Source organism: Anas platyrhynchos, chromosome 7 (assembly GCF_047663525.1).
Source record: "Anas platyrhynchos isolate ZD024472 breed Pekin duck chromosome 7, IASCAAS_PekinDuck_T2T, whole genome shotgun sequence".
Lineage (NCBI taxonomy): Eukaryota > Metazoa > Chordata > Aves > Anseriformes > Anatidae > Anas > Anas platyrhynchos.
The window spans coordinates 26,910,074-26,933,239 of record NC_092593.1 but is presented as its reverse complement, the minus strand read 5'-3'; the positions used below and the strand labels follow the sequence as shown (position 1 = coordinate 26,933,239).

The 23,166-nt window shown below is 39.1% G+C and overlaps 1 protein-coding gene across 7 annotated transcripts in view; it reads right to left on the bottom strand.

Moving 5' to 3' along the window:
- The window catches only part of PARD3B (par-3 family cell polarity regulator beta), a 399,043-nt gene that overhangs the window by 93,953 nt on the left and 281,924 nt on the right, over positions 1 to 23,166 (bottom strand). For all 7 annotated transcript variants that reach the window (XM_072041064.1, XM_072041061.1, XM_072041062.1 and 4 more), the window contains one exon: positions 5,966 to 6,076. In XM_072041064.1, coding sequence (XP_071897165.1) covers positions 5,966 to 6,076 — 111 coding nt within the window. The remainder of the gene's footprint in view (positions 1 to 5,965; positions 6,077 to 23,166) is intronic.

The window sequence follows — 23,166 nt, the reverse complement described above, 5'->3', positions numbered from 1 at the left end:
AATCCGTGATCTGATCAGAGTTCAATGGTTATAATAAATTGGGAGTATTAAAACTGGGATCACATCCAACATTTTATTTTGTCTAAACCACAGGACCTAGCTGTGTTGCAAAGTCAGGCATACTCAATGAAGAGATATGCAGTGTTGGATTAACCCTTAATAAATAATGATGCACACGTTCAGAGTCCCAAAAACATGTGGTTTAGCACAGAGTGGAATGGTGAGAAGAGCAATTACCAACATTTTACTAGAGATCAATATAAACTATAAACAGCCATAATAATACTTTTAGACTTTGCAAGACTGTAAGGCAAGCACAAAAACTACATGGGGTTGATAACATTTTTTGCGTGTATGAGTGCAGTCTGAGATGTACCACATTTAAAAATTGTACTTTCATTTTTGTAACACTGAGTTTCAACTTTTGACTCAAAACAACTTGGCTTTCGTACCACACTGCCGTGGCTGTAACTATTCTTGTCTTCATTTTGATTTCCAGTAACGTAGAAATTGTTTGTAATTAAATATAATGAAGCAACTGCTAACAGAAATGGAATGGAGTTTCACTCACAAGTATTCTCTCATATAGAAATGGTCTCTAAATGATTTTATTTCTGTAAGATGCATTCCCTTCGTACAGGGATCTTGCAGCTGCAAAATTAAATCTCAGTTTGCCAAATATCAAAAACATATGTATTGATTTTTTAAACTATGGGAACAGGCAACAAGCACCAGAGCTGATAAGACAAGAGAAGCTCCCTTCAATTTCTGGAAGGTTTCTGAAAAGTAAAGGCAACTCAGTCTTTAATACAAAAACTAAAACCATTTAATTTTACCCAAATTTGAGATGCACTGTAACTTAAGCATTCAGTTCAGACATTCAGAAAGCAAGGGCCAGATGTTCTTTCTGCTTCTCTGACATTCCACTCGACAACTTAATACTATTAAAAAAAATCCTCAATTAATACCAATATGTAGTAAAAAAAACCCAACAGACTGATTGAACAAAATGAGTTATCCTCTGAACAAGTGCAGAGTACAGTTTGCTTTTTTTTTTTTTTTTTTTTTTTTTTTTTACATAGGGAGCCTCCTTATTCACCAATGTATGATATGCTACTTATCAAAATCACCCCATTTTCAACAGAGTGCCATATTTTGTGAAAATTTATGTGAAGGGAATATATACATGTGAAGGAAATGTTCTATTCTGTTAGAAGAGAGACTCCAGTCTCAGCATGAATATTCCTGTACGATAATCCTAAATAAATAAAAAAATAGTTTTCTTTCATTTGCAGTCACTTTATTTGCATTTGAAAGGCAAACAAATTATTATGTGTAAAACTCAAGTGCCTAATATATTTATCTAGTTTGTTTTACGAAGATTTTCAAACTTCAGAAAATTTAAAGGCGACCCCAAATGAGTGGGAAAAGATGGGAAGAAGGGAGGAAGAGAAATCTTGTTTTGAGGGAAAGCAAACAGGATCCCTTCCAACGTTTAATAACGTAGTGAACATCTTATTGTTAAAATGATAGATTCTGAGTAATTTATACAGAATGCACTAAAAATACAGATTTGAGTCAGCTTGATCAAAATAAACCTCAGACACAGCATTCGCTTTTTCCTTTTATGGGCAGATTCTAGACCTTTGGAGCACATGTTTTATTACAGCCAAAGTCTTTGAAGCAGGAACAAAATGTTGAGCTTATTTGAAGTAGGGCCTCAGTCCAATGAACCCCTTACTGGTGTCAGGAAGGACAAACCACCACCTCAGAGAACTGTATCACAAGCTAAGTCGTTCCTCCTAAACTAGCTGTGCCCTGAAGTTCTGACTTTCTCTGGTAAAGTTTCAGTGGTTTTGCATTGCTGCAGCAGAAAGGAAAGCTGCGGGAGGTAGGGGGAGAAGGAGAAAATTGTGAAATTCAGAGGAGTGCTGACTTCATATTCAATTGGACACAGATAAAGCCATTACTAAACGAGGAATGCCTAACATCCTAAATTCTCTTTAACCACTTGAAGCCTGCAGAAGTAGCAGTCATATAATGAAGCACTGCCTTTGCAATGAAAGGAGGCCTGGGGCTAAGGTCTGGAACAAATTCCTAGTCTGACAGGGACTTTTTAGGAACCTGGATAAGCAGCTGCACTGCCTGCACATCATATTCCCACCCACGGGACACTTTTTTTTTTTTCCTGACAGATTTTGTCTCTGCTACCTCAACTGTAAGTGCTTGGGGCTGGGCCCAAGCTTCCCTAACAGCAACGAGCACAATGAGACCTTCACCTTGGTTGGGACTGTTAGGGAATACAAGCAGTAAAAAATAATAATGATGTCAGCATTTTAGTGCAGGACGCAGGGCTGCTTCAGAGAACTGCAGCTACAAGGCAGTACAGTACAGAGAGTCATACTGAGAACTGAAAGATGTGGAATGGAAATAAGAATTGCTAGGCTAGAGAAATACTCAACTTTTTCACTTTTTAAGGTTCAAATCTGAAACTCGGTGGCCCATAAAAAGGTTGCCAGGCAAATCTGTGCTGTGGACCAATGTGCAGCAAGTTCAATCCTTTTGGGAAGCATCTGCATTACAGAGTAAGTGCTGTATGCTCTGTCTGCACACGCCTACTAGATCTAACACATTCTGGATGTGTCAGACTTGTTGCACATGCACTGTACAATTCTTTCTCTACGCAAGCAGTAAATCCAGCCTAGTCTGAGCACGATGGACTTATGTTCCTGCAAGCACACCTACATAAGATCTGATGTTTCCTGTCAGAGTCACTGAATTTGTACTGCACAGCCAATCCATAATCATGCACTGATAACATCTGTCATTTCTGCGTGTCTGTAAATCTTGCAAAATTTCTGGAAAAAGGCTGTGTACAAGGAAATACAGAATTATGGCAGGCCTGTCTCTGGAATTCTGTGAGATATTATTGTACCTATTCAACACCAATCAAAAAAACTAACACCTTTTCAAAACTCCAAGTGACAACCTGCTCCTCTAAACTGGAAATGCATTTCCTTCTGAAAACTATTTCTCAGCTGGAACAGATCTTGAAATGGTATTCTTTTTTTCTTTTTGGTGTCTCTTTTTTTTTTTTTTGGAGATCTGCCAAACATACAGTGCATGTAAAACCAACCTCCAAAACCATGCAAGGTCCACAGCTGCTAAGATGCACTCGATCATTAATCCTGTCACACCCAGCCCAAAAATCAACTACTCTGACCTCTTCTACACCAGTGTCCAAAATGGACAGCTCAGCCTCTGAAAAAGATACCACTGAAAATCCTAAGTATTAGTTGGTATGACGGATTCTGAAATATTTAGGTAGTCAGCATTAAAGAAAACTGAAGTTTAAGCAAACAAACTGACTTTAAAACTGTAGTAATTGGGATTGTGTCTGAACAAAATTACTTAGACAGCTAATCTTGGAAAAGTAAAATTAGGTATGTGTTTAAATTAATTCGAAAAAGGTTAGATGTCAGAAAAGCAATTTGTATTTTGTTCTAACTGTTAAATAGAGGATTTGTTCGTGGGTATCAAGGGACAAAAGCTGCATTTCTATCAACATTTCTGTAGTCCATTCGTTCCACTATTACATTCCTAGTAGTTTTAACATAACTTGTTTGAAAACATGATTTGAAAGCATACTGATGCTTTAGTAAAATTCAGCAAAGGTTGGTTTCATAAAGATGAAACCAAGTATGCAGAACTGTAGCTAGTGAAGTCATAGAAGCAGAAGATCTATGGTGTGGATGTGCCACAAGGTTTTCTTTGCCAATATCTGCATTAAAATCTTGGAATTCAATTACTTTATACAGTCACTAAATCTTGAGACAGAGCAATAAAACTTGTCTAGTGTTTTACCGAGTCTCATCACTAGCTGAACAGTCAACAACAAAACAAAAGGACTGAATTATATTTAAGTCAAGTAATGTTTCCTTCCACTGATTTTACTCTATCTCCCAAACAGTTCTTGCCCATATATGAGAACCTTATGTAATTTTCCTCCAGGAAAGATGGAGCCTCTTCCATCTTATGATTCAAGAAGGGTTCAGGAGTCAGCCTGTAGACGTACTGACGTGTGCATACATATACTGCCATGCTCTTATTTCACTTAGAAAGCTGAAGGAACTTGACTGTTTTTACAGCATATGTTGCATAGCTTTGGGGATAATGCAAGGAAATTTTATTCACTCCTCATCTCTCCCCCCTCTTTATTTTTTTAATTTTAATCCTCAAGCCACACAAGCTGTACTACCTGATAGAAAATAGGGTATATTTCTATTTTCATGCATTACAGAAGAAGAGGCAAATAAGTGAGTTAAAAATATCATCTTGGTTCATCCACTTCTCAACACACCTGCTGTTCTCCATTTCAGTCACAAACTCTTCCAGGTCAAAACTGAAATCATTACTAGAGAAACCAGAATGATGAAGACATTGAGCTGCCAGTTTCTAATGCAGTCTTACCAAGTTACTGTCAATCAGCAACTGTAACTTTAAAAAAAATAATACAACACTAAAGAAGTATTAAGAACAATTATCTCATGTCCAATTGGAATGTTAGACCTCTAGACAGAAGGGTTCATTCCTTGCAGCCTGCCAACATTTTACTAAATGACACTGGCCCTTTAACAGATGGAATACATGCTTCTTAGCTTGCCAGGATCCTAATAAAAGACACTGGCTTCTTTAAAATGAAGGACACATACCTCTCAAATTGCCAGTATCCAAATTGGGAGTCAGCAGTTTAAAATAAAGGCACTCATCAATCTGGCAAAATCAAGGACGTGATATAGAAATTTTAAAACAAATGGTACAAAGTTTTTCCTGACACTACTTAACTTGGATGAACTAAATACTTCAAACACTGGCTAGGCATATCCAGTAGCAGCAAGAAGCAGCACTGTGGCAATTGGATACCATACTAGCTTTTAAAATGAGTCAAATAAATATTAGCAGCAGACTTCAATGATCAGGGCTTGGATTTATTTCTTTTCTCCATCCCGTCATCTACCACTCCACTCATACAGCTGACTATGCACTGCATGACTCAAATGAAAGCAGGATATCTTTTCCCTGGGCACTGATCAGCACCACAAAGGCTGGCCTGTACCGCAAGGAAAGACCCAGAACTCCCAAAATGAACTGTATCTGCTTCCTTCCCATCACCTAGGAGCAGCATTTTCCATTGAGGGAAATAAACCTCTGAAAGCTTTCCCTGTGCACTGACAACCCATAATGCTACAGCTTGAAAAGTCTTGCAGCAACTGCAGAAGCCTCTTGGAAGCCAGCAAGTATGGGCTCTAACTTTTCTGACAGCAGCTATCCGAAGGGAGCAAAGACCCTCACTGGCATATCATTAAGGACACCTGGATGAGTTGGGTGAGAGAAGTGGAGAAAGAAGTTTGCTGAGCCTTGTCAGCACTTACAGACTAAAAACCAAACCCTGAATGGCTGAAATGGGTGAAAAGAGAAAACTGAAAACTCCCCGTTTGCAAAAATAATGAAAATGATAAGATTGGGCATGAAACAGGAGCATTTTTATGAACAAGAGAACTGGTGTTACATCAGTGGTTCCTTGTATTTCAGTCTCAGAGCCTTACTTCTGAAATACTGCAACTCACTGCTGACACATGCCCAGTGGTACCTACAAACCTCAGATTCTTGTCTTGCCCAGCATCCCTTTCCTACCCCCTGAATGTCAGCAGACCCCTGCCTCTAAGTCTTCAGACTGACTGCATCTAGCTGAGCCTCTTTTCTTCCCATTGTGCCTGCCTACTCAACACTTGCTGACTAGATACTTCTGCAACGTGGGGCTAGCCAGCAAACTCTTGTGCAGCAAAGAACATACTTAAGTCCAAAAACTACCATCTTATGGCACAGCCAGATGAAGCCAAAGATGTCTGCTGTACTGGATCAGTTTTTCATCTGATGAACAAAAACGCGGACACGATTTACTTACCTTTCACGTTCATCTTTCATTTTCTCCAGCTCCTCTTCTTTAAGTACATCATGCTTTGGATTCCCCTTCTGATCTGTTTTCCCACTTTTATCTTCCTTTTTCTTTCCAAATCTGTTTAAGGTATTAAGGAAGGAGTCAGGAAGAAGTAATTACCAGAAGAAAAAACAGTACTTATCTATCATAAAGCACTGAAATTTTAGGCAATCGCAACACTGTAAGCTTTTATCTTGACCACTCATAGATCCCACATAGCAAAAGAAGTCCATTTTTAAATGGGCTGTGTGCAATAGGAAGGACTAGTTATGAACTGATTTGGTTCCTGAACTTTTGAAACATACTGCTCGAGAGAGAAAGCAGTGAAGCCCCACCAAACCCAAAATGCAAGCCACTGCAGGACTGAACTATTATTGCACATTTTAAAGTAGCTGAAGGTTGTTCTTATCACAGGACAGCTCTCTGAAAGTAATCTGCAGTGACTGTGGTGCCAGCACCCAAACTGGACCACATATTCTGCTCTTATCAGTATCTATTATCTCTTAATCATATCTTGTCTTAATTTAAAGATTTGTTCTTTGTTTAAATAATGATGCATTCAGAAAGAATAAAATCTTGATATATTTTAAAGTACAAAACTAGACTGCTTTTAAGATCTCTTTTTAAAGTACTTGTGTTTTCCTTTCTGCCTGGGGATGTACTATCCTTTAATATTTATGCAGTGAAAGTCCTCCAGAGACCCCCATCAGTTCTGGGGTCCCACTGTTTTATATATTGCACTGAGATGTTATGTTGCATAACATAACAGCCCGTTCTATGCAGCCTGTAAAAGGTGACTAAACCAGGGAGCTACATATCATTTTTGGTGGAGCTAGACAGAATACTGGGGTCAAGTATGTCGTATCTCAAATATGCTTATGAATTATGGGCCAAAAAGTATAAAAACCTCCTCACCTCTTCCCCAATTTGAAATTCTCAATTCTGTAAGTAAATAAAAGATCAGTGTCTTCTATGTAAGTTAGTGTCCTTTCATGCAAATCAATGACAGTACGTACAAAAAAGTAATGATTTCTCACTACTTACTCTTCCCTGTAAGTCTGCAGTATTGTCTTGGTGATCTTTCTTTTACCCTTTTTATTTTTCATGTCAGCCCAAACTGCCTCAAGTGGAACAGCTGAACTACTGTACATGTAGTTAAGTTGTAAATCATTGACTTTAGGTTTCTGCTCTGACCAAAGCAGAAATCTTTGTTGTCAGGCTTGTAAGTCAACAATCCAAATTTTTAGTGCATTTAAATCAATAATTATGAGCTTATGATCAAATAAAGTTCTGACAGACTCTTCAGCAAGTCTTCCAGACAATAAGAATTTGGTTATAAGGAGAATGAAGTGCACAAGAGACGGACATGTAGTTTATGGTGCAAACAAGAAGAAAAGCAAACACCACTGGCATTACCATGAGATGCTCTACTATCGCCTGTGCTGGGGAATAGGAAGAGTCACATCCCAGTGCATGGCTTTCTCTTGCCTTTTTCTTATATGTGACAAGACAGCTAGCGCATTACATTCTTCCAGGGATCCTCTGATCAATATATATGCATACATGCACGCACACACACACACACGCCCCTTTCCTACAAACCATCTTCAGTTCTTTTCTGATGGTCTCTCTTATCAGTGCTTTCAGAAAGACAGCAGATACTTTCCATGCTTCTGCTTTTCCTGAGTCAAGAGCAGCACACTGATTGCACTGCTGCTTCCCAAGTTCTAGCAGTCCCACCAGGCTGCGGAGCCATAAAACCCATCAGAGGGTGGTGGTAGCAGTGAAAGCAGCAGTTGGGAAACACTAGACAGATAGAGGTTGTTAAGAAAGAGTGAGAACATACGAAGTGAGGAAGGCTCATTACCCGTGTGAAAAGCCAGGTGAAACTCTGCATATATTGCTCTCTACAGAGATGTCAGATAAACAAAGCACCTAACCAGACAGCCAAACAACAACTCTCCTTGGGATGAGCACCAGCAGGCTGCACCTGAAAACACCCTGCTTTCGAACACTTGCACATGCTGTGAAGGTCTCATGGCAGTTTTCTCAAGGGAGGCTGTATTAGCACTTACATCTTGGTCGTAATCCAAGTCTGGTACTTTGTTTGTATTCAGTCTGCTTACTTTTCTCCCACAATTTTTCAATTATGGTTTTGTGGATTCTCATATTTGACTGTAGTAAGTATTGATTCTGAAAACAGTATTCTTGGGCATATTGTACTGTTGAAGGGAGTTAAAGCTGAATATGTTGCATACTCAAGAGAAATGTAAAAAAAGAAATGCTCAGCATACCTTCTTTTCAAGGCTAGGTATTATTTCTTCCTTATGAAGAAAATACATTTTAAATAAAATAGTGATGATTTTGATTGTAACAACTGCAAGCATCATAACTCTCAGTAAAAATAGTGCTGTCCATCGGTAGAGCTGCTCTAGCTATAAATTAGCAAGTTCCAGTGTAATTATAAATCAGGAATAGTGAGTTGGTCTTGATCAAAACACTTATCTGTTGTTTTGGGGTATTTTTGTTGTTGTTGCTTTGTTTTATTTGTTTTTCATGTTATATTTAGCTTCACATGGGATTTGTGAAGACTTACAATTTTTACCTGTTACACTAAGTATGCAGCATATAGCTAAAGGCTAGAAAATGTTGAGGTTTTTAGCCTCTTGTGCACATTGCTATATCATAAAAATCCATTGTTTTTTATTATTATTGTGATATGTTTTCAGCTCAAAAAAAATCTTGCACAAACATTAAAGAATAAAAACAACAAAAAATTAACACTTAAGAAAAACAATATAGAGCACAAAGCATTAAGCCACACACAAAAAAAAAAAAAAAAAGAAAAAAGAAAAAAGAAAAAAAGAAAAGAAGTATCATGTCTTCCAGAAATTATACACCCTGTCCTAAAATTTATCTTCTGCTCACTGATGTGTTCTAATTGCCATGGCCTTCCGATGATAAAATTAACTTCCACCCATTGTAATCTTGCATGGTTTTGTGCATTACAGGCTTAATGGTTCTCTAATGCTTATAGAAGAATAAACAACAAACAAACAGAAACAAAAACCAACAACAAAAAAGTTTGCTGCCCAACTGGATTTTGATGCTATTCTCACTGAAATCAGTGAGAGGCCTGCTACTCTCTTGAAAAAGGGCAGGATAAAATCTATCGTCAAAAGTGTAGTATAGAATTAATTAAATCCATATTAAAATTCTATGAAAACTAAATGGCTTTAGGACTTAAAGTTTCCAGCTCTCCAGGCAACAAATAACTGGAATACATTAAAATCTACCTTCCATAGTAATGCTATTGACAGAAGCATTATTTTCATCATTGATGAAAAGATTTATGGCACAAATTTTTTAAAAGTTCTGTTTGCTATCCTGAACACAACAAAATTCTCTTTTAAGTTAATCTCTCTCAGAATTGTTATGCTGAAAACTTTATGTGCAAATGGAGAAATGTAACAGGAAGACCTGAAACAAATGGATTGGTTGCATCCTCTCATTCTATATACATCTATAATCAGTTTATGCCAAATGAATCCACTTGTAATCATAATGACTGAAAAGAAATAAACTCGTAACTTCCCAGGTTGTTAGAGCGACTGTTCCTGTTCTCTGACTATCTGCTGCAAATGCCTGCGTAGTACTGCTACAGAAGAGAAAACCTTCTTTAAGTGATCAGAGTGATAAATCCTTATGGCAAAAGTCCATATGCAACAGTTGAGAACATACTGTAGCTCAGTGAAGGATCATCCTATTTCTTTGAATTTCAAAGGAAAATATGGGTGCCCTGCAAATAACTAACATTTTCCCCTTAGAAGCATTAAATGAATACTGAGTGTACATCATCATCTTGCACTACATATTAACATTCAATTGGCTATCGTATAAAAGCACACATATGCTTCATTTCAAGGCTTTTATCCCCATTTCAAGGGATAAAAGTTAGAACAAACCTTCTATAGGCCTGCTCTGTTATATTTGGGATAAACGTCTTATATGCAAGACCTAAAGCTGTGGTCATGGCAACACCATTTCCGCGTGGAGCTGGGAGCTTCCCGATCTCAAACATGTTGATATTTGCTTCAAGGATTAAAAAGCAGGCAGGTCTGTGAAGTCCCAGACTTGTAAGAAGGAGAAACATCTGCTGGGTAGAACCCCAAGCAGCTTGCTGACTAAATTCAGCAACTTGGATTTCTTAGTTAATTTGGTTGCCCTAGATCAGTAGGTGTCACTGCAGCCAACAGGGTACATAATGGGACTGCAAACATCTGCACGGAAATAATTCAAGAGGGCATATGACACAGTCAAGCAAGATACACAGCCTAACAATGTCATAAAGCCTTGACATCTCCAGAAATGATCTGTAAAAAAACAGAGTGATTTGTAAAGTACATATAACAAAAGCTCTGGCTCCTAGTCATTTCACAGCAAATGGGGAAAAATGCTGAGATTATTAAAGCAGCTCCCTTATGAAAGACTAGAAATAACCCTTAAAATTAAATTTAAATGTGAGTAAGAATGAATGAGTGAACAAGAAAGATAAAGATACTAATAAGGTATGATTTTCAGGTCCACACAGGGACTATAAAAAGCTTATTAACTGCCACTACTGCTGTGTGTTTTAAGTTATTTTATCACGCAGCTTTACAGCAGAAGAAATACCCTAGAAGCAGCGCTGTGCTTTGATTAATCACTTTCATACATACACTTTTACAGAGTATTAAATATTTCCATAAAGATCCTTAGTGAGTCACACTTGTTTGTGATTACAGACCAGGCTCATTTTACATTTATGTTAACAGGAACATTAATGAAATACTTCTTTTACATTTTTTGTGGCTCTCTAAATATCTAAAAGGTTTGTTATTAAATGTTTACTTATTGGACAGAAGCATGCCATTGAGTATTATACTAATGGATCAAGAGCTTTGCAACAGCTGAAGAAATACAGAAAGATGAGAATATGTTTGGGTAAACACTATGAATTTGAGAGCAGAGCACACATGGCAAGGGCTGTGTAGCACTGTTCACACCTTCACCAGTATCCAAGAAGATGGCCGTACTTTCATGGCACGAGTTAAACTTTTGGTGGAAGGGCAGCTCTGTGCCAGGGGCACGTGTGCATCTCTTGTCCTTGCCCCGCTGCCAGCCCCACTCACCACTGACTGCATACAATTCTCTGTCCCTGGTAGATGGTGGACCTGGAGACGGCCACATCAGCTTCTTCTGCTCACAGCTTCGTGGTTCACAGGCAGGTGAACCGTGATGGCAGTGCCTCCACCTCCAGGGAGGAGGAGAGGAAGGGGCAGGAAGGCAAGTCCACTGCGGGGCTGGGCAGTGCTGCGTACAACACCCAGACCGTTTGCTCCTCTTTATACTCCGGATCTCAGCACTGTGGTGGTGTTGAAGGAGTCCCTTCCATCCCACCCAACAGCCAGGTGGTCACTCCATCAGGCTCCCACCGAACCACCCCAAAGAGCAGGTAAGGCAGGTATGTGCAAGCTTAGACAATCAAAACTAGCTTGCATGGGAAGAGAAAAATAACCTAACCTTTGTTTTATTATATCAACCAAGACTCAAGAGGCACAACTTGTTAACATGTCCTGCGCAATAATTATTATTTGTATCTCACAAATTTAGCTAAGCTTTATGACAGTGACTGTGCTTATGTTTAGCCATCCTCAAATCACTTTGGGAGATAATCCACATTATTCTAATGCTGTGATCGGCATTTAACTGGTTATGGTCAGCCGGAAAAGAGAAGGTTATACAGATAATGCAAATACAAAGAAAACCACATTATTAACACCAGTATTTTGTTGCTCCTATTTTGTTATGTCAACGTTAAAGTAAGTACTTTTTTTTTTTTTTTTTAATTTGCTATAGCTAACTACTGGAGCTAGACTGAGCTTCCAGATCCAGTCTAATGGGAGTAAAACTTATCTTTCTAACAACTCTCATTAAACACAACCTCCCCCCAACCCGTTTATTTCTTTGATGCCCAAATTAGCATCTTTTCTCCAGCATGCTGAATTAATTAGTACAGTGACAAAGAATTAGTACAGATAGGATCAAAGCTGAAACCGTATTTATCTGGAATTTGAAATTAAGAGCAGAGTACATTAACCCTCAACATTTCATGGAGCTTTCCACATGGCATACTTAGTAAGCCTTCCAGGAGTTCATTCAAAATAAATCAACAGTGCAATTTTTTTCCCACCGAAGTTGTGCTAAAATGAAAATGAATTTGCCAAGAAGTCTGCTACAATGGGGAACTGCCTTTAATACATAGCCTTCCGTACTACTTATTATGTAACTTGTAGGTATCAGTAGAACAAAGCAAACAAAGCTGAGAAAAGACAGTTAATCACATCTGTATTAATGTCTGGATCATTGCATTGTTCACAGACTTAAGGGCTAATGAAAGAATTCCCAGCACCAAACCTGAAGAACTGCTTGCTGTAACCCCTCACAGGTAAATAACATCTAATCTTTGACGAAATGAAGAAACTTGGAAATGGAATGTCAAACAAAAGCCCTAACTTACACAGTAAAGCTTAGTCTGAAAGCATCAACCATACGGACAGCAACAAAAGAAAATCTTCACTGCCAGTATCGTCTCAAATATTATCTGTGTTTCAGTATCAGATAAATGATTGGAGATTGTTTGCCGGATGAAATGCAAGAGGTTCCTCTTCTGCATACAAACCACAGAATGAAATCAGGCAATCTAAATAATTACCCTGAAATCTTGAAGTCTTTTTAACCATCATCTTCGCTAAGCCTTTATGCCCCACATCCTTACCGTTTAAATGTCGAACTTGCCCCTGATTTATATAGATGTCAGACCACGCTGAAGTACTGCAACTCTTTCTGGTAACTAGGTATTAGGAAATCCTTACCAGTGGGGTAGCTCTATCCAGCCCTACCATAGACCCAATGTAACTTCTGCAGGATATGAAGTGACCAGAGACAAAAACCGAGGAACATGATGGTACCCTAAGACTTGGGCTACCCGAGTCACAAGTGGTTGCTACAAAACCACAAGTCCCATCTACAGAACCGATGGACTGGAGCAACTCTCCTTGGCGACTATGCAAAGATAGACAACAGAAGGCAGCCTGAGGAATCATCATTAATATTTCAAGAAACTTATTTCTAGAAAACATGCAGAGGTAGTATGAGATTTGGAGATAGTGTTTATTAAGAGGGGTCACTGTTATTATTATCTGACTGGGAAACTTGTTACAGTGAATGACAGCTTTCCACCTGCGTCCAAGAAATGATGCTTCAGTCATCTGACGACCATGTTGCTGATTTGTGGTCGCTAGTACAAGAACTCTGCATCCTACATCACTTCCACAGAGAAATAAACACCTACAGTAATATAACACAGCTATGATTTACAGCTTGGCCAGAAGAAGGGAAAGTTGATTTATAGTCTGTCCAATCCATCAAGCCCTACCAGCTTATCCACCAGGCAGCGTAATTACCCTCCACCCAAGAAACTATTCCCATATATTCTTATTTTTCCCTGCTTTCATATAACATTATCCATTTCTCCCCTCTCTGTTCTACCCTACAGGAAAGTAATTTCTTCTGAAGTGAATACTAATTCTCTCCCAGTGCACAGAAACAGTGCACAGAAATATACCCGACCCTATTCTACATGAAGTTAGCAAATGCCAACCCTAGGGGAAACAGAAAATCACACCCATGTCTTGGCCATGGTGAGAAAAAGAAAAGGACAGAGTATTAAGGTCTTCTCCCCTGACTCTGCTTTCTGAATTACCATTTTCTCATCCCCACACTGAAGAAAAGAGACGAGAAGCAGGCAGTTAGGACAGCTATTAATTTTTCCATGAATTTGTTATCCTCTGTCATGCAGGAGAAAGATAAATGCAGTTTCTGACTGAACCTATTCCTCCGAGGTTCAGTCAATAAGACAAAAAGTAGGAGACAGAGACTCCCTGGTGCAGTCTGCAGACGCTGCCAGCTGCCCCTCTGGGACTACTTGCTGACTTGGTGGATTTCTCAGATTGAGTTTGGAAATTCTGCAGGGTCCAGAGAGAGACAGCATCCCTCGGTGTCACACCAGAACCTTCAGCCTTAACAGGTAAATGAGACAGGGGAAAGACCAACTGAAGTGAGGGAAAGAGGCTTTTTTTTCTCCTTCTGTTCTCTTTCATGCCATCTCCTCATCTGTTCTGTGCCTCTTCCCCTATTACCAGCAATACAGCCCCAGAACTCACTGATGTATCAACTACACATGCATGTATAGTATATGCATATTTGTAAGGGGAAGAATTTTTCCATTTTTCTTGCATGGTGATTCTCATGGTATTTGGTGCTTTTCTTATCATTTCAGCCACTGAGACATTATATGAGAATCTCCATTCACACCAGAAAATTGTTTGCTCAGCCCTTTTGGCTATGGAAAACACTTGGACCTGTGACATTCTCAGAACTGCAGATACAAAACTTGTGAGGCAAATTAAATACATGACATTTGCAAAACAAAACTGAAAACCTGCTACATTTGCACTCAGAGTCATGATACTTGGAAGTGTCAGACTCGCTAATTATCTCACAACAGCAGTACTCACCTCCTCGACCACACCGTGTGCTTTCCTCTCCTTATGTGCCACAGCGGGGATTTGTTGGGGCTTATCTGACTTTCATGAAGAGAAACTGCTCATTGCAGGTTCCAACAAGATCTCCAGGAAAGCCTGACTCTTGAAAAACAGCAGTAACAGAGGAGTCCCCTGTGTTGTGCTTGAGACAACACCTAAACCTTCACAGAAGTCCCTTTCTCTATGGAAATGTAGTCACACTCTAATCATCATTCATGTTGAGCACGTATCACCACACCCATTCTACAAATCTAAGAAACTGAGACACAAAGGGTAAAAACAACTTGCCCAGATTAAGAAATCCTATTCTCTTTCTCTGCTAATCTCCTCCGAGCTGTAGTTACAGTAATGCTACATAGCCACCTGCCTTGTTTTCCTACCAGTGTAAGATGCTTTTTCCTTTTTCTATTTCCCCCTATCTCCTTTAAGTTTTCTCCTCATTCATTTCCTTTTCCTTTCCAAACACACTCCTTCTCCCCCCACTCCTTGCTCCGTACTCCTTTCATATGCTCTCCCGCTGCACTGTTACGGAAATACCCCTTCCTGGAGATTTTTGCTGGAGGCAGAAAAGGAAAGGAATGTGTCTTGGGAAACAGCACTCTTGCCTCCAAGACGCAGCGCAGCAATATGCAGTAGAGACATGCAGAGTTCACTACAGTAGCTGAGCTACCAAAAACAGTCTCAATTCCTTCCCAGCAGGATGCATTAGTCTATATTTGAGCTCTGCACTGCTCACAGTGCTCAAGAAACTCTGAACTAAAAGAGAGTACACAGTGAAAAGACTCAGCCTCTTTCGAAGGAAGGCTTGTCCAAGGGAGAGGTACGGATATTGAATTGGAAAGGGAGGCAGTAAAGGCAAACGGAAAACTCTACAAGCCTTGTTCTTCGATTACACAGTGCACTCAAGGTTTAAGCATCACAAATTCCATCCCTGCAGCCTCAATGACAGTTGCCTTTTTTTTGGAAAGCAGTAACTTTCAAAACAATGCCAAAATTAAAGAAGAGTGGAGTTACATATACTGTATTTTGAAAGATGTGTTTCAGCATAATAAATAATAGATGCTTTTGCATTTTTAAACTGTCAAAATCAGTCCTTCTGACAAATAATACTTTCCTTCCCTGGCCTTGGCTATTGTACATCACTAATTAGACATAGTAGTTTGTGGTTAAAAACCTTCCCTACAGATTTATTATTAGCTTGTATACACTTTTCAGTAGAATTTTGCTAATGGTAAGGTCTGCTGGAGGCCAACTCCATGAAGCCACTGGGAGGAGAAATCTGTTTGCCTGTCAAAACAGTGGCCATCAATTAGAACTGTAAATGTGATTCCTTTAAGTGTCTTGAATGGTAGCAGAGACTTCTAGTGATGTATTAGGGGGGTGAATCACTTTCATAGTGTACTAAAGGAAGCTTTCAGACAAACAGCTGTCCACATGAAACAAATTCACCACTATCTTTGAGTTCAAGAAGAACCAGTACGGTCTGCCAAAATTCCCTCAGCTATTTTCTCAGAAATCCCAGCTTTAAAACATTTTATGTGGCATATTGACAAAACTGATACTAGGTTATTCTGTGGTTTGCTTAGGAAAAATTTGGCTTAGGATAGTTATAACAACATGAGAAAAAACAATGGAGTTGCTGAAAGACACAAAGCACGAGAAAAGTGTCAGTGGAACGATTCAATTCCACTGTTCACTGATTTAGGATGCAACCCTGGCACACACACAGCAATTTCACCTTTGATACAAGCACCCAGCTCTCATTAGCATCAATAAGAGTTGTGTGGACACACTGATGGGAATATGTTCCCCAGTATGTTGCAGAAAATTAACACCACTCACTTGGGGACTGAAGGAGGCTCTGTCTGTCAGTCAGGCAGCCTTCTCTACCAGTTAATTAAGCAAAAACCTGTGTCACAAATCTCTAGAGGATCTCTTCCCTGTTCTCCTCGGTACAGCAAAATTGACACAAAGCGAAATGTCAGGAGCCTGAGCTGGGAAGTAAGGATGTTCAGGGAAGATGGACGTCCACCCGCATTTGCCAAGATCTTTTACCATTATTTTTTTGTGGATTTTGCAAGTAGTTACTACAAAGTAAAGTGATTAGTCACAGTTATTTCTATGCTTTGAAAAGAATGATCTACAAAATTTTCAGTTCTCAATATATCGTGGCTTTTGGTTACCAGTTATTTTCAACAGATAGCCCCAGAGCACAGGGTCATAAACTCATTTAGGTAGGAAAAGACCTTTAAGATCATCAAGTCCAACCATCAACAAAACACTACCAAGTCCACCGCTAAACCATGTTCCTAAGTACCACATGATATATTAAATATATGACATATATAAATATACAACATATATAAAAACAAGCCAGCAAGATTGCTAACCCTCCAGGACTCTACTAATAATGGAGTGACCAGCGAAAACAGGAAAAAGCAAAAGGACTCCATCACGCTCACAAGATGTGGCTCTGGCAGCTGAAGGACAGGGGCTCAGGATGGGAAAGGTTTCGTCCTACACAACACACTCTCTTATCAGGCTAGGAAACTAGATTGAACTTAATAAACATCCTTCCTCATTGCCACTTTATAAAGAATAAATATGAGAACTGAGCAAATGAAATTTTTAGTCAATTGCGTGAACTACACAGATCTGTTCTATCTGCTTTTTTGCTCATGTACTATGTGCCAGAAACTTTCTTTATAAGGTTTTAATGAAGACCTGGCAATTGCGGCTGTTTCTTGAACCTTAAAAGCAGTTATTCTAGAAGAATCAGATAGAGAAATATTATTTTACTGGATAAGTTCAGAGAAAATTGGTATAATTATGCTTTAAATCCATGAAGTTCTTTTGTTTTTGCTGGCTATCATAACCATGTAGCTCAAAGTTAATTAAACAACATAAACAGTCCAGATTCCCCAAATCTTTTTCCTCTTTGCACATTCCTTGTCTTTCACACACTAATTTCCTGTCACAGATGTGCATACACAATTTTTACAAGACTTGTTATTAATGTTTGTATTACCAGCCTGTTAGTTTTTGTGTGAAAACGTAGGGAAAAAACTTCATCTGCTTTTTTATTTAGATACAGTGATGCTTTGTTCACCACACAAAGGCATGGCTTCTTTTCCCAGTTGCCCTACATCTCCAGGTTCTGATGTTATACTCATGCACTCAACTATTCACAGTTCTAAAAAAAACTGGTGCTAATTTTACCTAGTGACCAAAATGAGCACAGATCTCCTACAAGTTCTACACAGTATCATCTCAACACAAAAAATTAGTCTGAAAAAAGAACTCTGCTGTGACTGATAAAATAAATGTTCAATTCAAAGCCTCTATCTGCATAGGAGACTGGAGAACACAGATGAGGTCTGTCACTGACTTCATCAAAACTTATGCCACAGGGGATGTCAGGAGAAAACAGTATATATAAATAACTAAATGGTGTTGATAAAAACTACTCTAGGACGCATAATCAATAAATGAACTTAACACCACCTTGTTTCCGAACTGTGCCTGATTCAACCACAATGTTTCCTGAATGCATTAGCTAATAGCCTTTGTCTACCAAATAATTTGTAGGAAAAAGTTTAGCTTACAGGTGATTTGTGAATTGAATGCAATCATTATTCATTAAAATGAGCATTATGCTTATTCATCATTAACTGCAACTGATCATATGTATTGTTGCTACTTCTTTACTTGATGACTCATTCTTTAAGAACTACCTTCACAATCAGAGAGGAGGAGAAGTCACTCTTCACTTCTTGAACAAACATGTTTTGGCCTCGGGCCCAAAAATTTACTGCATAAAAAACCCCACAACAGTATGAACACAAATTTCACCAGACGAGCGCTCACAGTTGATGAATTATGTTTAACTGAAAGTATTTCATCTGTAAAACAAACTAGAGACCTGACTGTGAAATAACTTAACCATCTGCATTTCCATTTCTTTAGCTGTATACTTGGTCTTCTATTGTAAGAAAAAGTGAAGAGTGCCTAACGATGTCTGTATAACATACATTTCTATTTGTTAGATACAATATTTAAAACAGATTTTTTTCCCCATACTCTTTAGTTGTCCTTGCACTCTTCTAGTATTGTATTACTGTTGTGCATCTGGCAACTGCACTGAAGATGGGACAGGATTTTTAGATGAGGTATCATTATTAATTTACAATGCTATGATGCTATTTTTCTGCTGTGCTCTTAGAACTACAACACCCAGTTACCTGGCCTCAATTCTGTTTTTCTTCTTCCAGTGGGACAATGAAACCCTTTTACCCCTTTCCCTTCAGTTACACAATTTCCTGCCATCCTCTTTCTCACTTGAACATAGCTGTTCAGTTGTGCCATTGCCATTCTGTCTCTCTTCCAGCTGCTGCTGAATAGACAAGTATCACTACAAATATAGCCCAGTGATCCTTGGAAAAAAGAGGTAACAGGATACAGGAATGTAAAGTAGAAATTGTGGTCAAATCCAAGGTCCTGAATTTCAATAACTGGAAAGCTGCACACCTGGAAAAAACATTCCCCCAAGTCCACTCACATCAGCTGGAATTAACAACTGCATCTTTTCTGCTGTCAGATATACTTCCTCTAGCAGCTTGTGTATTGTCCAAATAAGCAGAATAGTAAATGTGCCAGTGCTGCTATTAGAAATCTTTATCAAAAACTGCTAATATTTAACAGATTGGCTGAAATTTGGATAAATATGAGAAAGTACAAGTTTCCAAAGAGTGAACTTTCACGTTATGTAGAGGATGGTAACTTTGACTCATACAATGTGGCTAGTACTGTTTGAAATGAAATGACAGTGGAAAGGTAGAAAAGTGGAGATACCTAAAAGCTCTGTTTTTTCTCGAGAAATACCAAGAAGCTGGAATGTAGATTCTGAGAAGTAAAATGCCTAGACAAGAGAATAAAGTAAACAATAGATTTTCCTGCACTAAATTGCAAAATATTTGCTTTTTGTCACTTTGAATACGAAGAATTCAGATGCAGTATTTAGGCTTAATAAAAACAAACCAAAAAAAAAAAACAACACATGGGATGAAAAAAGACCAAACTAACTGTATGACTTTTGTTGCAAGGGAAGAAGCCTGTGGAAGAAAAAATACTAGTATTGAGATAGATGCCCCATGTATCACTGACCTCTGTGCATTAAATATCTTCACCTGCAAATACCTTGCTTCTCAGTATTAACTATGTTTTTAAAAGACGTATTGGACACCATATTCTAATCTGTCTTATCAGCACAACTAGATAAAACCAAATGCACAAAGATGCCTGAAAAACATCCCACCTACGAAATTGCTTTTACTATTTCCAGTGGTTCCTTTTCTGAATTTGAGCATGGCCTAGGAGATGGAACATAGGCTTTCCATGTCCTTTTGGTTCCAATCCCAGCATATGCTAAGGAATGCTCTTTTTCCTGAGGCAGGGCCAAAAAGAGAAAGGTCTATTTTGTTCTAGCCCATACTTTTAATTCCCCCAGTAGATGCAGTGTTTACTATTTCACAGACCAGCTGCTAGGAACAAATGCAAACATTGTGTTTGTCCTGTTCTGTTCAAGTTATCTCACCAGAGAAACTCCATGTCTCCTTTCAACAAAAGAAGATATTTCACAGATGCATTATTTCCTCCAATATCAAACACGGGGAAAAATGGTTTAAAATACTCTCAAAGCAACTTTGTCATGACGCGGAAGAGAATAGCCCTTCAAAAAGGAAAAACATTAAGATAAATGAGGAAAGGCCTCTCTTATCATTAAATAGTAATTTAAGCACAGGATTAAGCTTAGTCAGATCATTTATGCTATTAATGACCTAACGTTTTGAACCAACCCTTATCATATCCCCTTGATGTTTCAGAAATTAAACTCTTAGACCTTTTCTCTCCTGAATCATAATCCTTTCTGAGAAAATTGTGTGTTCCTCCTTTTCTGAACCTTATACATAACACCAAATCAGGACCCAAAAATAACTCAACAGCCTGTATTCACAAGATGACTTGTAAATGCTACTTAAGCACCTTTTATCACCAGCCTTCACCCTTAGCCTCTGGCCCTTTGCATAGCCGGGAAGAAGCTCAGTTCTTTGAGCCCTTCTTTCTCAGATCCAAACCACAATCTGTTATTAATATTGTCTCGACTCAACCTTTGCCATGTCTAAGCCAGGCCGTTGCAATACAACCTTGTGCTTGCACACAGCAACTGTAGAATCAAAGAATCACAGAATATCCTGAGTTGGAAGGGACCCACACTGAGGGGAGGCCTCATGGCGGCCTACATCTTCCTCACGAGGGGAGCGGAGGGGCAGGTGCTGAGCTCTGCTCTCTGGGGACAGTGACAGGACCCGAGGGGACGGCATGGAGCTTGGACAGGGGAGGGTCAGGCTGGGGGTTAGGGAAAGGTTCTGCACCCAGAGGGTGGTCGGGCACTGGGAGAGGCTCCCCAGAGCAGTGGGCACAGCACCGAGTTCAAGAAGTATTTGGACAATGCTCTCAGACACATGGTGTGGTTTTTGGGTGGTCCTTTGGGACCACCCAAAAACACAGGAGTTTGACACTTTCAACAGACTTTTGAAGACAGGTGTGAAACATGCCCTTCCCTCCCCCCTTTTAACCCTTCTTAATTTTGCTTGTATAGGGTGATTTCCAAAGGCAGGAAGTCTGGCCTCCCCAAAGCTGCAGAAGATGTCTGTCAGTTCTACACAAACGCCTCTGTAAGCTTTGTAAGCTGTTCTCTAGCTTCTGCAACATCTTTGTGAAATGTTCACTAAAACAACAGTGGCACTTCTGGATGGGAATAGGTAGACCTGTACAACAACAGATTCTTCTGTACTTGGGAAGAACCAACAAAGCAGGAAAAAGGACAAGAACGGATGGTGGAAACATCTTTTGTTGCCTGAATCCTCAAGGTTCTGACCTCCTCCCTGTTGCACCTGTCAGCCTCTCCCAGAATAAATTCACAGCCAAAAAGAAAACTCAGCACAGCTGCTGTGCCCAACAAGGTTCAGCAAGACTCCCAATCACCTTAAGAATATGACAGCCTGAAGTGTTAGGAGATGCACAAAGCCTAGAGCTCCAGCTGGAGTATGGCAGCAAAGGGGTAGGCTGCAAACAGAACCCTTCCCTGAGAACTTGTTCTTCTGGGCTCTGGCTGGATGTTGGGCTAAAGCTAAAGTTGAGCTAACTATATAAAGAACTATATACTATATAGTTATATAAATAACTATATAGTATATATACATATAAACTAACTATAATATATTTATACATACTATATATCTAAAATTACTAACGCTGTATTAGCTAATATGAGACTATTATACAAATTTTTTAGCTGTGCTGTCTGCATACTGATAAAAGATTACTCCCCCCCCTCCCGTTTTTATGAATAAGTCAGTAGTGGAACTAAAATCAGAATAAACAAGACTATTTTGATCTGACATTAATTGTATAGTAGAGCTTGCTTCATGCAGTGAGCAAATTGTGCATGCCAAGGTTTTTTAAAAAAAAAAAAAAAGTATAGTCATTACTTTTTTTTGTTCTTGCCTACTTGTACTTTAAGAAATCCTTAGAACTTCTTGTCTGAACTCTTCCAGAAAAACCTATGTGAAAGATAAGGTCCTGTACACATTGAAACAGGAAGCTGCAAGAGTGCTGCCTGATTTTCTTTTTCAGCAATGGCCATTTTTTGAAAACACTGTTACTATGACTTAGTTAGCCCTGCCTAGTATCAGGTACACTGAAGTAAAGCATTGTAAAGACTGGTTCAGCAAAGTAAAGAGTTACTTACTTCTGCCTGTCTAATTGAGGGTCAGTAGTGACTTTGGAAATAATAAGCTGCACTGACCCTCACAGATGCAAAACACAGTAAGCCAAGAGAAGCAGGAGGAACAGAAAACAAGCTGTGGTCTTCTCCATGGCTGGAGGCATCACGTGAAGCTTCTGACCAGCTCCAGCTGGGCTCCCGTGAGCACGGCACGGGGCAGCCAGTCATCTGGGAATGGAGTACCACATGAGGATGAACTGGCACTTTTCTTGGGTATGCATGTAAATGTTTGCCTATTTAGCTATAAATATATTTAAATATGCACATAATCATGCCCATATGTAAATACCCAGTGTTTTGCAAAACACGCTTATTTAAATATGTACATACTTAAATAAGAATCCCAAGTAGGATACTAACTTCCCCCTTCCTCTCATCAGCGTGGGCCTGATCGGATTCCTCACAAAATGAACAGGAATTTGTAAATTGTCCTCACTGAGCATTGGATTAAACCTCAAATTTTCCTCATGGCTCCCTCCTGAACATACTACAAAATTCTTTACAGCTTAGTATTTCCTGAGGCCACGTACTACAATGACTGGTTCAGACTAGGGAATGTGAGGACACAGAGGCCTTGTGAAAAGAGAGATATCTAGGAGCTTCAGACTAGTGAGATAGATTTCCTCCTGTGTTCCTTTCAGCACGTACTTTTTCATCAGATAAATATAAATAAGTAG